This window comes from Rhinoderma darwinii, chromosome 13 (assembly GCF_050947455.1).
Source record: "Rhinoderma darwinii isolate aRhiDar2 chromosome 13, aRhiDar2.hap1, whole genome shotgun sequence".
Classification (NCBI taxonomy): Eukaryota; Metazoa; Chordata; class Amphibia; order Anura; family Rhinodermatidae; genus Rhinoderma; species Rhinoderma darwinii.
Genome location: NC_134699.1, coordinates 23,194,775 through 23,208,380, shown reverse-complemented (window position 1 = coordinate 23,208,380; position 13,606 = coordinate 23,194,775). Strand labels below are relative to the sequence as shown.

The following is a 13,606-nucleotide window of genomic DNA, read 5'->3' as shown; positions in this document are numbered from 1 at the left end:
TTTACCCATTAGGCGTCTATGGGGGACAGTGTCAAATGCCTTTGCAAAGTCCAAAAACACTAAATCCACAGCGGCCCCTCTGTCTAGGCTTCTGCTCACCTCTTCATAAAAACAGATTAGGTTAGTTTGACAACTTCTGTCCTTAGTAAAACCGTGCTGGCTGTCACTTATAATGCTATTTATTGTCACATAATCCTGTATATAGTCCCTCAATAGCCCCTCAAACATTTTCCCCACGATGGATATTAAGCTTACTGGTCTATAATTACCTGGGGAAGACCTAGAGCCCTTTTTGAAAATAGGCACCACATTTGCGCTGCGCCAGTCCCTTGGCACTATACCAGTCACTAGAGATTCTCTGAATATTATGAAAAGGGTATATCTCAGTTAGGAATCGGATTATAACAATCATCATGTCTTCGTGCACCCCTGTATGGTCTCGTCATACCTCCTTGATGTGAAGGAAATCTTTGGGATCAAAGTTGATGGACATCCCCTGCACTGGGGCATCATCTCCAGGAGCTGGATTATATCCTACATTCGTCCGAACTGCGAAAGCCACAGGTTTGGTCTAAGAGGAGACGTGAGATATTGATGAATAAATCACAACTCTACAACAGATACCTTCTGCTTTGCATAAGACTAAAAGCCTCTGAACACTTCTTATTAGTTTTACCTTTGCTTTTTCAAGTTGTGCTAGAGCATGGCGTTCTGCCTCCTTTCGCAAAGCCTCTCTGTCTTCTTCAAGGGACACATCTGAATCAGATGGACGGCTAGTATAGGACTCTGCCGACCCCTGAATAAAGAAATTAGGACTTGTATGATAATATAGACAGAAACATGTTTAAAAGCCGACATGAAGAAATGGAAGAGAAGCCTGTAATGTCCCTCTAAAGAGTAGAAGACAAGACAGCAAGAGACGGAGGGAACCTGGAATGAATGCAAGAGGTAAGGAAGACGTTAGACTAGCAACATATAAGGCAATATATGATCGTAGAGTAGACCGATACCTGTTTATACAGATACTCACCTCATGATCAAAGCCGTATACATACATTTCTCCCTGATACCCCTATAACAAGATTCTTCTTGATGCTTTCAGTCTATGATGGCTGTGCTGACCAGACACAATCACTGTGTCAATGACAAGTGACCACATGTGCAATAGTAAAGTTATGCCCACCCACTCAGACACACACAATCACAAGTTAGTAAGTTCCAATATGTAAGTTCTAAAGAAGAGACATATAGTTACACCAACACTTCCTATCCCCTATCCTAAGTTCCTCTTCCGACTTGCAGCCCCACCCCCAGTGAGGTCAGAGTGGCAGTGTCAGACTTATCCGTGGAGGGTTCGGGACAGGTGGCCAGCAGCGTTGGAAGCCAGAGACACAGTCCAGGACAGTAAAGAAGCTGACACAATGATTGATAAAAACATATGTCCACGTCCAAAGCCCAGTGACTTCCACTACTACTAATTTTACTATCCTGCAATACCCACCCCATTTATTACCATCAGACCTTAGATCCCACCTCGGAAATACCCGGACAGCCACACCCAGTAATCCTAGTAAAAAATTTAATCCCATCTCAGATATCACATAAAAATTATATTTATAATTTGAAAAATTGTTCATCAATAAATATCAACAACACCTCGTATGTTAAAAAAAAATTTAAATATGAGTTTGTTACGTAACTTATACCTTCATAATAATGCGTGCAATGGAGCATGTCACAATTTTTAATCTCAGAAAATCCATATTAAAAAATGTCAGGCACATGGAGGCATAGTATTCGCCTATAACAGTCTATGGGTGCCATACATTACGAATCTGTAATATGCCTATGTGCATGAGCCAGGGATGGGAGAAGCTCTCTTGGTGCCCAAGGCAGGATTTTCAAAAAGTCCCCCCCCCCCCAATCTGGGCTCCAAAATGCACTGTGATAGCTGTCGGATTGACAATCATTCAATTGTCACTTGTTGTTCTCAGTGCCCACTGGCACCTACAGTATTGTCAGCAATTTAGACACAGCCTCCTATTGGTTGTACGAAGAAATAGCATTGTTTTGGTTTTTGTAATCCTTCAGTTGGTCTTACAAATAAGATAGCGGTCATCTGCCAGATAGCAGCTTTTCTCCCGACACAACAAAGAGGATCGGACATGTAAAGTCCAACATGCCTCACCCTCATTTCACCCAACGACTGCCAGTGAGAGACAGTTGGGAGGCCCACCAGACACATTACTTTGTTGACAGATACTGCCAGTAACCTGTTGTGCATGGTCAGCTTTACATGATGTCAGCTTTAGACCACCAATTATTTTTCAGAAATGTTGTGCTAATTGACAAGATCCTTTTGATCAAGACTAAAGGTCCTATTAAACGGGCTGATATGGGCTGTGAAAACTAGTGCAGATCCACGAGGCAGCCCGTTTATCGGCACTCGTTTGCTCCTTTCACTGCCAATAAAAGAGCAGATCAGCCGATGATCGAGCGTTTACACAGGGCAATGATCAGGAACCCGTGTAAAAGGGCCTTAACCCTCTGCTTATCAGCTATTGGCAATTGGATCCACAATCTGAGATTGGGTTGCCTACCCGTTTTCAATGTGCAAAGTGATTTTCCTGTTCTAATTACAATGCTTGACTTTTCATCCCAATTCTTTCTTTGAAAAATTAGGAAGTTAAGAATAGGAAGTAATTAACCCAACAGTAATTACCACAATGACAGTTCCAATCCTGATATCAACCATCTGCAAATATAAATCTGTCATCAGCTCCTTGTAAGCTGACATTACATACATTACAGATCCACTGACAAACTATTGTTGTGTATAGGGAAAGCCCTGGATTTCAACATGCCCAGCGCTCTGTTCCCCCGGCAAGCGAGGCGTCTGTTAGTGGCTTATCCACTTTCAGCTGTTCTGCGCAAACATGTTAATGAAGAAATCGGTGGCGATAGCTGTCGGCCGAGGTTGGGCAGTAAGGGATTGGAGCAACAGAGTAAAGGTAATCTTACACCAGCCAATTTTGGCCGATGCAACAAGCGCCAGTCAATGAGACAGCTCGTTGATCGGCGCTCGTTTGCTCCGGTCACAAGGAGCTATGGATGGGGATGAGCGGTCGTTATTCCGATCACTCGTCCCCATACATTATTATCATGTCGGCAGTGCGTCTCCCTGTTTACACCGGGAGATGTGCTGCCAACAACGATAATATTTTAGTTTTTTAAAACTATACGTTTAGCAGATCAACAAGCGTTTGCTCGTTCATCTGCTGATCGCTGCTTTGTTTACACGGGGCAATTATCGTAAATGAGCGTTCTATGAACGATCGTTTGCATGATGATTGGGCCGTTTGAAAGGGCCTTAACCTTTAAACAGCCATCCACAATTTTATCAACCCATGGACCTTATCGTCACTAATAGTTCCCAACAGTAGATACATGCTATGGGGACAAGTGCTAGTTACCTAGTAATCATCTTTTTCTCACTGGTGGTTTAGTTGCTTATGATTTATAATCATTCTATCCGTGCAGTAATGAAACTTGCACTAACTTCCTGGTGAGGGTGTGGTGGGCTTGTGCTCATACCAAGCAGCCAATTCAAAGAAGCAGAGCTGCAGTGTAGAACATGGGAATGAGCAGAGCCTTGGAAAGAGCAACAGTCTGGGCCTCTGATATCATCAAAAGTGAGATGGATTTTAGACTACTTCAACTCAATAGACGGTGTGGCTGTAATGGAAGAACAGATCATAGCTGTTTTCTAATGGACCAGAGCTAAAAAGCAGCCATAAAGTCATTTCTAAAGAAATTAAATAGCAGGTAAGTGCCATCTAGGTAGTGAATTATATATAATTTATAAGACCATTTCTGCTTTAACTTAATTTACTATGCATTATTACAGATGATCATAATAACATGTGAACTTCTATATAATGGGTGGATAGGTGATAAAAATGATTATGGGAGAACGCCTTTAATGATGGCACTCAGATCTATAGATTGGAGCAGTGCCTTCCATGCACCTCACATTAGGGCCCATGCACACTGGTATATTATGGCTCTGTACAAGTTTAAATTGTATGGAGGGGTAATACAGGACCCATAGTGTTTTTTTTGTACCTACTGTACTATAGTATGTCTCCGATTTTATGCTGAAAAAGTTTTCTGTTGAATTGTCTATGAATCTGACCATTGGATGCCATATTACAGAGGGAGGAATGTGAGATCATGCAGTCACCATACGTTGGCATGCAAAGTGCCTATGGCTCCGTACTACATACTACTCTGTGTACCCCCATACGGGCTGCGTGCACACGGCTCTGCTGCATACGCCTAACTACAATGACAGCAGCTCCACAAGACACTAGGGAAAAAGTCAATAACGTCCAGAAACCATCATTTTCTATTTACAATCCATCCATATGGCAGGACTTATGTAATAAGTTAAAAGCTAGAAATAATTGTTTCATGATAAGTGTTTCAGTACAAAGCCATAGGAGAAGCACTCTTATAGCATTCATTGATATATGTGTCTGCGCGAGGAGACATATATACTGAACGGATATCTGCATTGTCCTTCACAGCAGCACATTGGCTGCCCTCACAAAGGACGAACAACCAAAGCTTTAAATAAAAGGAGAGAAAGGCCAAAAAGAAGACCAGAAGACCAGCATGATAACTGTATATAATTTATACCTGCACATCCCTTCCCGTATCCACGGTCCACCACCTCACCCCCCAACCATGTAACATGCTGCTGTATATAAAGTTGCTAAGTTGAGATCAACTCTTATCCAATATATAAAAATACAATTTTCGGCAGTGTTACTACTTCATTGGGCTATTAGTATAACATGCACCCGCATCACCAATTTCCAAACTTCATGTGTTACATACATGGAAGCCCCAGGTAAAAGAGCACGGTGCTGATCATTATATAAAAGAAAGAGTGCTGGAGGTTACCACTGAAGAAGAAGGTGGGGGTGTTACAATTCTACTTACCGTTGTCCGTAAGATTGAAAAAAAAATAAAAAATTCTGCTTGTTTCGCTGTCTACCTAACAGCTTAAAGAGGCTCTGTCACCATATTTTCAAACCCCTATCTCCTATTGCAGGTGATCGGCGCTGCAATGTAGATAACAGTAATGTTTTTGTAAACGAGCATTTTTGGCCAAGTTATGACCATTTTTATATTTATGCAAATGAGCCTTTCTTATGTCCAACTGGGCGTGTATTGTGTTTGTAACATCTGGGCGTTTTTATTTGTTTTACTATCTGGGCGTTGTGAATAGAAGTGTATGATGGTGACGAATCAGCATCATCCACTTCTCTTCGTTACCACCCAGCTTCTGGCAGTTCACAGACACACAGCGTGTCCTCGCTCATCCGACGCGATGAAGTTCCTGTGGGAGGAAGTGAGTGACGTCACAGCGTGATCTCACGAGGACACGCTGTGTGTCTGCACTGCCAGAAGCTGGGTGGTAACGATGAGAAGTGAATGATGCTGATTCGTCAGCATCATACACTTCTATTCACAACGCCCAGCTAGTAAAACAAGTAAAAACGTCCAGATGTAACGAACACAATACACGCCCAGTTAGACATAACTTTAAACACGGCCAGTTGTACATAAGAAAGGCTCATTTGCATAAATATAAGAATGGTCATAACTTGGCCAAAAATGCTCGTTTTGTAAAAAAAAACAAAACGTTACTCTTATCTACATTGCAGCGCCGATCTGCTGCAATAGGAGATAGGGGTTTAAAAATCTGGTGACAGAGCCTCTTTAAATGGGTTTTGGGACCTTTGTTATTAATACCCCATCAAGTTAATGAGACTGAGCTGCAATACCTGTCACAGCCACAACCACATATATGGCGCTGTAAAAAAGAAAGGGCTCTTTTTTTCTGCTGATGGGCGGGAGCGCCAAGAGTCAGACTGCCACATAAGCCATCAACATTTAAGTCTTGGAAAACTCCTTTAACTGTAAAGGTTTATACATACAGATTTGACAGACACTGCGAGTATTATGGATCCATAGGCACTCTGTTTGCTGACCTATATAAGGTGCAGAAGTCTCGCTTAGGTACATTGCTACGAGAGGGGGGAATGACTATGTAATATGGCATGTGATGGAGCATGCCACAGGTTTTTTTTGCATGGGGCCTGTGTAACTTTATCTGAATTCCCAAAATGCACTGCTCTCTGGAGTCCAGCAGAAATCTGAATGTATTTTTCTGTCTGAATAGCCAATAATATCATCACCATTTTTCTATTTCTAATGGTAACAATGTCTGTTATTGTCAATGATATTATATAAATCAGTAAAAATACATTACATTAGAACAAAAACACATTTTCTTTTCCAATAGTAAAATAATATAATTTGAGCTTTACAAATATTCTAATATTTCACCTGAAAATTAAATATCTCCCATTAAGGGCTTATGATCCTTTATCGCAGCATACAGAATCCCTTTAGTTCCGTGTTATCATGTACTGCCATATGCTGTCTCTGTGAGGAACTATATTCTCCCCGAGAAGCAATTTTTTTCGTAATATAACATCAAATAGGCCATGTCAAGAATTTTTTTTTGGAGGATTGATACACAATCTGTGAAAAAAATTCAGACATGGCAAACATTAAAAAATATAGGCCCGTAGTAAGTTATGGGTGCTGTATCACATGGATCCGTAATACGACCTGGCGTTTTGCCATTGATGTGTTCGGCTTGACCAAACCTGAATATTATTCACTATAAAAGATGAGGCAATGAATAAAAACTAGAAAAATAAAACAGGATGTATTTTATGCCAACGGCAGACCACAGGGATAACGGCCTTTTTACATGGTCCATGGACATGGTCAGTCGATGAACGAGCGACATCGGCTGATCGTATCGTTCATGAAGCAAGAAATATTATCGTTGTCGGCAGCGCATCTCCTTGTGTAAACAACGAGGTGCTGCCGACATGATAGAAATGTATGGGGATGAGCGATTGTAGTAACGAGCGCTCGTCCCCATACATAGGCAATCATAGCTCTGTGTGAAAGGAACAAACGAGCGCCAATCAACGAGCTGTCTAGTTGATCGCGCTCGTTTTCACGGCCCATATCGGGCCGTGTACTAGGACCTTAAAGGGAACCTGTCACCAGCATTTCACCTATTAAACCAGCAATACCTGGTGGTAGTGGGTGAAAAATCATTTCTATATAACCTAGAATTGTCTTTTTAGTCGGCTCAGTAGCTTTAGTATTCGGTTTTTTAGTGTTCCCACACCATATGCTAATCTTCATTCCTCAAGTCTTTCCGAGTTACCCCGCCTCCTTACTTTTGATTGACAGCTCCTCGCCTTCCCCCAGCACACAAAATCCTGCGCTTGTGCATTGATGTTCCGGTGTGTGCGCACAAAGGGGCACCGGATTATTACGATAAAAGGCGCAAAATGTTTGCAGACCGTTATTTACAGTCAGAGGAGGAGTTAAGAGAGGATACCAGCAATGAACTTTTTATAGCAGCGGCCAGTGAGGGATAAGTAAAGTTCAATAGGTGAAACGCTGGTGACAGGTTCCCTTTAAGTCTATGTGCCATTATAGATATTAGATTGTCAGGAGATCCCAATGAAAAAAGTGTGAATGAAATGATCCGCTCTTTTCAGAAGCTTTACATTTATGCAGATTTTAGTTTTAGTGCCTTCTGGTAGGTGAGTGGGTGAGATCACAAATATCTTCCTAGAGCTCATCAGTGATTAATAAACAGTATTCCTTGTGGAAAATGTGATGCTGATAAGGGAAATTGGCTCTTTACAGGACCACTAAACCTAAAATACAAGCTGCCCTACATAAAAGAGCCACTAATGATGTTCATACATATGCATGTAAAAGTTTCAAGTGCTTATCAGAACCAAAGTGATTTTTCTTTTTATAGCTCAGGAAGTTTTGAAAGAAGAGGGGGGATGTGTGTGACACATAGGAATCCAGAAGAAAGCAATATTGCATATATTTTGTGGACTTTACATATAATGGGGTTCTTTGGGACTCGAGGACGCAGCAATCCTGGAACACCTACAATGTTTACATAGGCACATCGGCTCGTCCGGAGGTGGAGCCTCCTCGCAGCCTCGGACGCTGTCTTATCAGCATGAAGCGGCTTCACACAGTGTGAGAGACTGAGGCTGAAGGGAAGGGGGATCACTTCAAATAGCCATATCTCGGGCTGTAGACCACCTAGAACAGCGCTTCTGGTGGCATAGGAAAGATGAGATTCTAAATCGGTCATATAGATCACAGTTCTAGCTGTGAAACAACTGGAGATATCACCAGTTAAAAATACAGTCGGGAATGGAAGCTGTATACTATAGGATGACGCTGTCTTGCTGGGCAGGGAAGAGGAGAACTGTTTGACGCTGATTGGACAGTGTCATACAGAAAACATTACACCGCCCAGAGTGAAAAGAAAGAGTCACCTCCTATTTGGCTATAGAGCCAAATTAGTATATTTAAAAAATGCTCATAACTTTGCAACTGATAAACTTTTTTTAAAAACAAAAATCACACTGTAGTTATCAGCATCATATCGCCTATTAGATTAGTTAGGAGATAGGGAATTAAGAAATCAGTGACAGATCTTCTTTAAGCGGGGATCTACCTTTGATCAAGATTGGCTCTTCAGTCTTCAAATGTAAAATCTAGCATCTTGTAACATATTTGCATTACCTGTGTTTTCTTTGTACTTATATTTCAATTTGTTTTAACGTGTAGTTTTTTTTAAAAAAAGGTTCTCCAATTACTATGTAGAAACAATAAATAAGCTGCTGTTGATAGATCTGTTATTTTTACAATGCACTTTCAGTTTATATTGGTGCATGTGGGGCTGTTCAACACCTCAATAACCTCTGCACAACATCTCATTAATAACATTATGGTATATGGCTAAGATTTGCAATAACATTATGATTGTGATGTTTCAAATCTAGGGATCCATGTTAATCCAGAGAACGAAGAGACCAAGGGGATATGTCATGACTATGGTGGAAAAAACCCTCTCAGTGCCTCATTTACACAGCTGTATGGATCTCTAATATGGTGCAAATAGCATTCTGTTGGCCCATATTGTGCCTGTTGTATACGTAAAAATCTGTAAAAAAAAAAACATTACATCCATCTGGTGCTGTATAATAAAGATATGGTGAAAGTAGGGTGCCCATGGGTCTGCAACATAGGCCCATAGTGACTCTGTGTGCCACCATACAGGGTCCATGCACGCAGCATGGCCGCGAGCATGGACCCTAAAACGTCTATATCAGAAACTGGCATTGCCATATTAGATATCCATATGTTAATCAGGCATTCATGTGTTATCTATCTGAGTCTTCAGTAATTCAAATTAAAACAGAGTCGTCATAAGATCCATCAACAGCTCGTCTGAACGTTGACCGTTTATAATATATAAGATATAATACAAGGATGCTAGATTTTACATTTGGTGAGTATATAGCCGTATATCTTATCTATCTCACAATTATCACTGAACCTGCGTACACAAAATATCCATTACATTATCATATATATTATCATTATATACATTATGAAATAATGAGAAGTAGAACCCAAGTACAGAAATATGTATAATAACAAGTGGCGTATTAATGAACAGACCTTGTGGACTGCTCACTCCCACGTCTATTAAGGGATGGCACAAAATTTCCGCACATCCTGTCCAAGATCCACAACCCATGTAATTGGCATTTCTAAACTATCTGTCAGTAAAGTCAACACTTTTATTAAAGTGGTCCTAATAGCCGCATGACGCCGCACACTTGTTTTTTAAGCATCTAAGAACTGATGTCTAATTAGTTATTTTATTAGAGAGAATCTGTCATGAGGAAATAGACATCTTCATTCTGTAGTTGGCGTCGGTTTTGATGGTATTGATTTCAAACGACTGGCACTGCTAACAGATAAGAAAAAAACTGCAAAACTCTATCTTATTTATGTCGATACACCCTCAAATGTTTTAGCACACATCCTCTTTAGGGAACGCCTGCATGCTGTGAAATAATAAACTGTTCTGATATGGATAAGGCATAATAAGCATTGTCATTGGGGTGTGTGGGCACAATATACATATTGCAGGCATTTTAGATGCTATTCCATGGTTAAAGGGGTATTCAGGTTACAACAAGTTAACCCCTATCCGTAGGGTAAGGAGTAACTTGCTGATCGGTGGGTGTCAGACTGATTGGTGGGTCCCGAACCACTCGTTTGAACCGAGAGTCAGGTCGCTCATGCGCACAGCCGCTCCATTCATTCTCTATGGTAGCACCAGAAAAAGCCGAACACTGCACTCAGCTATCTCCGGTGCTCCCATAGAGAATGAATGGAGCGGCAGTGTGCATGAGCAAAAACGGTGGGGGTCTGAGTTGTCAGACACCCACCGATCAGCAAGTTACCCCTTACCCTACGGATAGGGGGTAACTTGTAACCGGAATACCACTTTAAATCCAAGTATTGTCCTTTTGCTCAAGTCTTAAGGCCCTATTACACGGGCCAGTGATCGGGCAAAGAAGCGTTTATATGAATGCTCATTCCCCTGTGTAAACAAGGAAACGATCATCCTATGAACGAGCAAAAGCTCGTTCATCGTCTAATCTGCTTGTTTAACGCGGCCAAAAAAATGGTCACTAGTCGGCAGCACATCTCCCTGTGTTAACAGGGAGATGTGCTGCCGACATGATGGAAAGGTATGGGGGCAAACTATCGTATTAATGAGCGCTTGTCCCCATACATAACCACTGATTGCTCCTTGTGAAATGAGCAAACAAGCGTAGATCGACAAGCTGTCGAGCAGCGCTCGTTTTTACAGCCCATATCGGCCGTGTATTAGGACCCTAAGTCAATGGATCCTGTACCCCTTTGTTTAGATTATACAGATGGATGCCCATTGTCCTTCTATGCTTCTATGCTTTTTGAGATAATAGAACCATTATAAGACAGAATGATAGAATAAGGGGTTTTGGATGTCTGGGTTTAATAGAAGATGTCATTGCATGCAGGTGATATAATACATTTTCTGGAAGATGCCCAGAATTCAATTCAATATGTAATGAAGGATATAGATAACTTTGATATGAATTCGGAACAAGTTGGTATTGGTGCCTTTCTGTTCTATAAATGTTGTGATGTTGGTATAATTCTTAAAGGGATTGCCTCATGAAGATATCCGCTGTCCATATATCCTATAAGGGCATATAGACGTCATAGAGGGGAGTCCTCCACTCAGGACCACCCTATGAACCAGAACCTTTGTTCTGTAAAAGGAGATTCCATTCTAGCAGGCTCAAGCCACCCGTGTATTACATGGACGGCCATTTAGGGGAATGTTGGCTAGACAACGCTACCCCTGACAAAATCAGTTCTTTGCCTAAGTGCCATCTTCAGTATGAAAGGGGTTGTCCCTGATAAAGCAACCTCTTTAAGACCTGTAGCAACTGAGGCAACCCTTTTAAAAAGATTACAACACAGAAGAAATTGAAATATCTAGAAGTGATGTTCTTATTCTCTGTAAATGACTTAAGGAACTCAATTTAACCCCATTGATATTATATCTAAGGAACAATTTTAAAGTTTGGGATCAACTCCCATTGTCACTTGCAGAACAATCCTAATGAGGATGGTGGTTATAATTTCTTTCAAGAATGAATCTTCAATAGATTTGTTGAGGTTCTCAAATCAAATATTATGTGTACAGACAGGTAAGAGTCTAAGGATACATATTTGGAGTACACAGAGGAGTTGGGAGGTCTGGCTCTATTTAAGTTGCATTTTATTTCAGCACAATGGCAATATTTGTGGAATTGGTATGATTTTGAGTTTCAGAAGTTTATTTTGGATTATTTTGCATTTTTTCGATCTATTCGATAAATTAGACTCTGAAAGTTTAGAAAAGTTGCAATGCCTGTCAATTTACAATACAAAGAGTGGGTTTGCTGCTAGAGAATACAACATTCTGTGAATCTGTTGGATACTACAACTATATGTCACACTGAGAATCTTAGGGAATTATGTAAACTCCCGGAACAAAGACTTTGAAAGTCAGCAGGTATTTTTAGGGCTGCAGCGGTGGTTTGAAGTGGTTCACTTAAAAAGCTTTTAAAATTTGAAATCACAATATTCACTTAAAGATAAAACTTGTTCAATATATATTTAACTACAGCATTTAAAGGGAGTCTGTCACCAGAATGTCCATATTAAACTAATAACAGGGTAATGTAGAGGAGACTAACCTTTTTTCTAGAGTGTAGTTTCAATTTGTGCGTACTGCCTCCTTTGTAGAGAAATTCGTTTTATTAGGTTTATGCTAATGAGCACTTAAGTGCTACGAGGACGTCACCGCATGCGCAGTACGATGTCTTCATTCTGATCGGCACTACTGCGCATGCGCCTAGTAAAGAGCAGGGACGCGCCCGCGTTACAGATTGAATGGGGCCAGGCATGAACGAGCCTATTACGCTGCCTGTCCCCTGGCTATCAATGTAAGAAGGGATGGAGGGGGGTTGAACTGGGGAGGGACGTAAGAGCATTTAGGTGCAATGGTGATGCCCTCGTTGCACCTAAATGCTCATTAGCATAAACCTAATAAAACTAATTTCTCTACAATGGAGGCAGGAAGCACAAATTGAAACTACACTCTAGATACAGGTTAGTCTCCCCTACAATACCCTGTTACTAGTTTAATATGGACATTCTGGTGACAGACTCCCTTAGGGGCTGTCTCATCAGAGACAACCACTTTCATCTGATTGCCGCAGGTCTGGCTTCTGGTTGCCCAGCAGAATCGGCTGATTTTGCTGGTGGAAGCAGTAGACAGCAGTAGACCTTTCCCCTGCAATGGCCATTATTACATGGCGGCCATTCATATAAATGGTCGAGACAGAAGACCCCCATATATAACGCCCATATGGCCTAATTGGGCATAAGGACAGGGGTTGTCTTCATGAAAAACAAAAAAAACATTTAATGGGTAATGGGGGAAAGAAAATTGTTGGATATTCGATTATGGGAAATATTAGATTTAATTCGACCACAAGTAAAATATACAGTAAATTATTATTTTCTTGGGCTAAAGATGTAGACGTAAATAGGAACAGGATTTGGGAATGACACTAGACAGTGGGTGGGAGAGTAATGTGTTTACAGTGACAGTGAATACTGCACTTAAACTTTCACCATTTATGATGTGGCACAGGTTATATTATAGACCGGGATTCCTGTTTAATTCCTGTGTGATTTAGTACAATTTGAGCTTTGGGCACCTCCACAATAAGTGGATTAAATCCTCTGACAGAATATTATACAGGATATAGAAAATAGAAACATGAACAACTTCATTTAGATCTAATTCTATGTATTTTGGGTGATGTACGCAATATCCAAGCTACTCCGCATCATAAAAAAGTGATACTAAAGATGATGTTTATCTATAAGTGATTAAAAGGTTATCACTGACTGTTGATGACCTATAAATCCCCTTTCTCTCCTTGAAAACTGCAAACCATATAATTTCATGTGACAGATCTCGGCTGCTGGATTATAATCCGGC

At 40.8% G+C, this 13,606-nt stretch overlaps 1 protein-coding gene across 1 annotated transcript in view; it reads right to left on the bottom strand.

Moving 5' to 3' along the window:
• CACNB1 (calcium voltage-gated channel auxiliary subunit beta 1) overlaps positions 1 to 13,606 on the bottom strand; it is a 65,512-nt gene that overhangs the window by 39,031 nt on the left and 12,875 nt on the right. Inside the window, exons 3-4 of the mRNA XM_075846829.1 lie at positions 677 to 796; positions 449 to 571 (exon numbers count right to left, since the gene is read on the bottom strand). Coding sequence (XP_075702944.1) covers positions 449 to 571; positions 677 to 796 — 243 coding nt within the window. The remainder of the gene's footprint in view (positions 1 to 448; positions 572 to 676; positions 797 to 13,606) is intronic.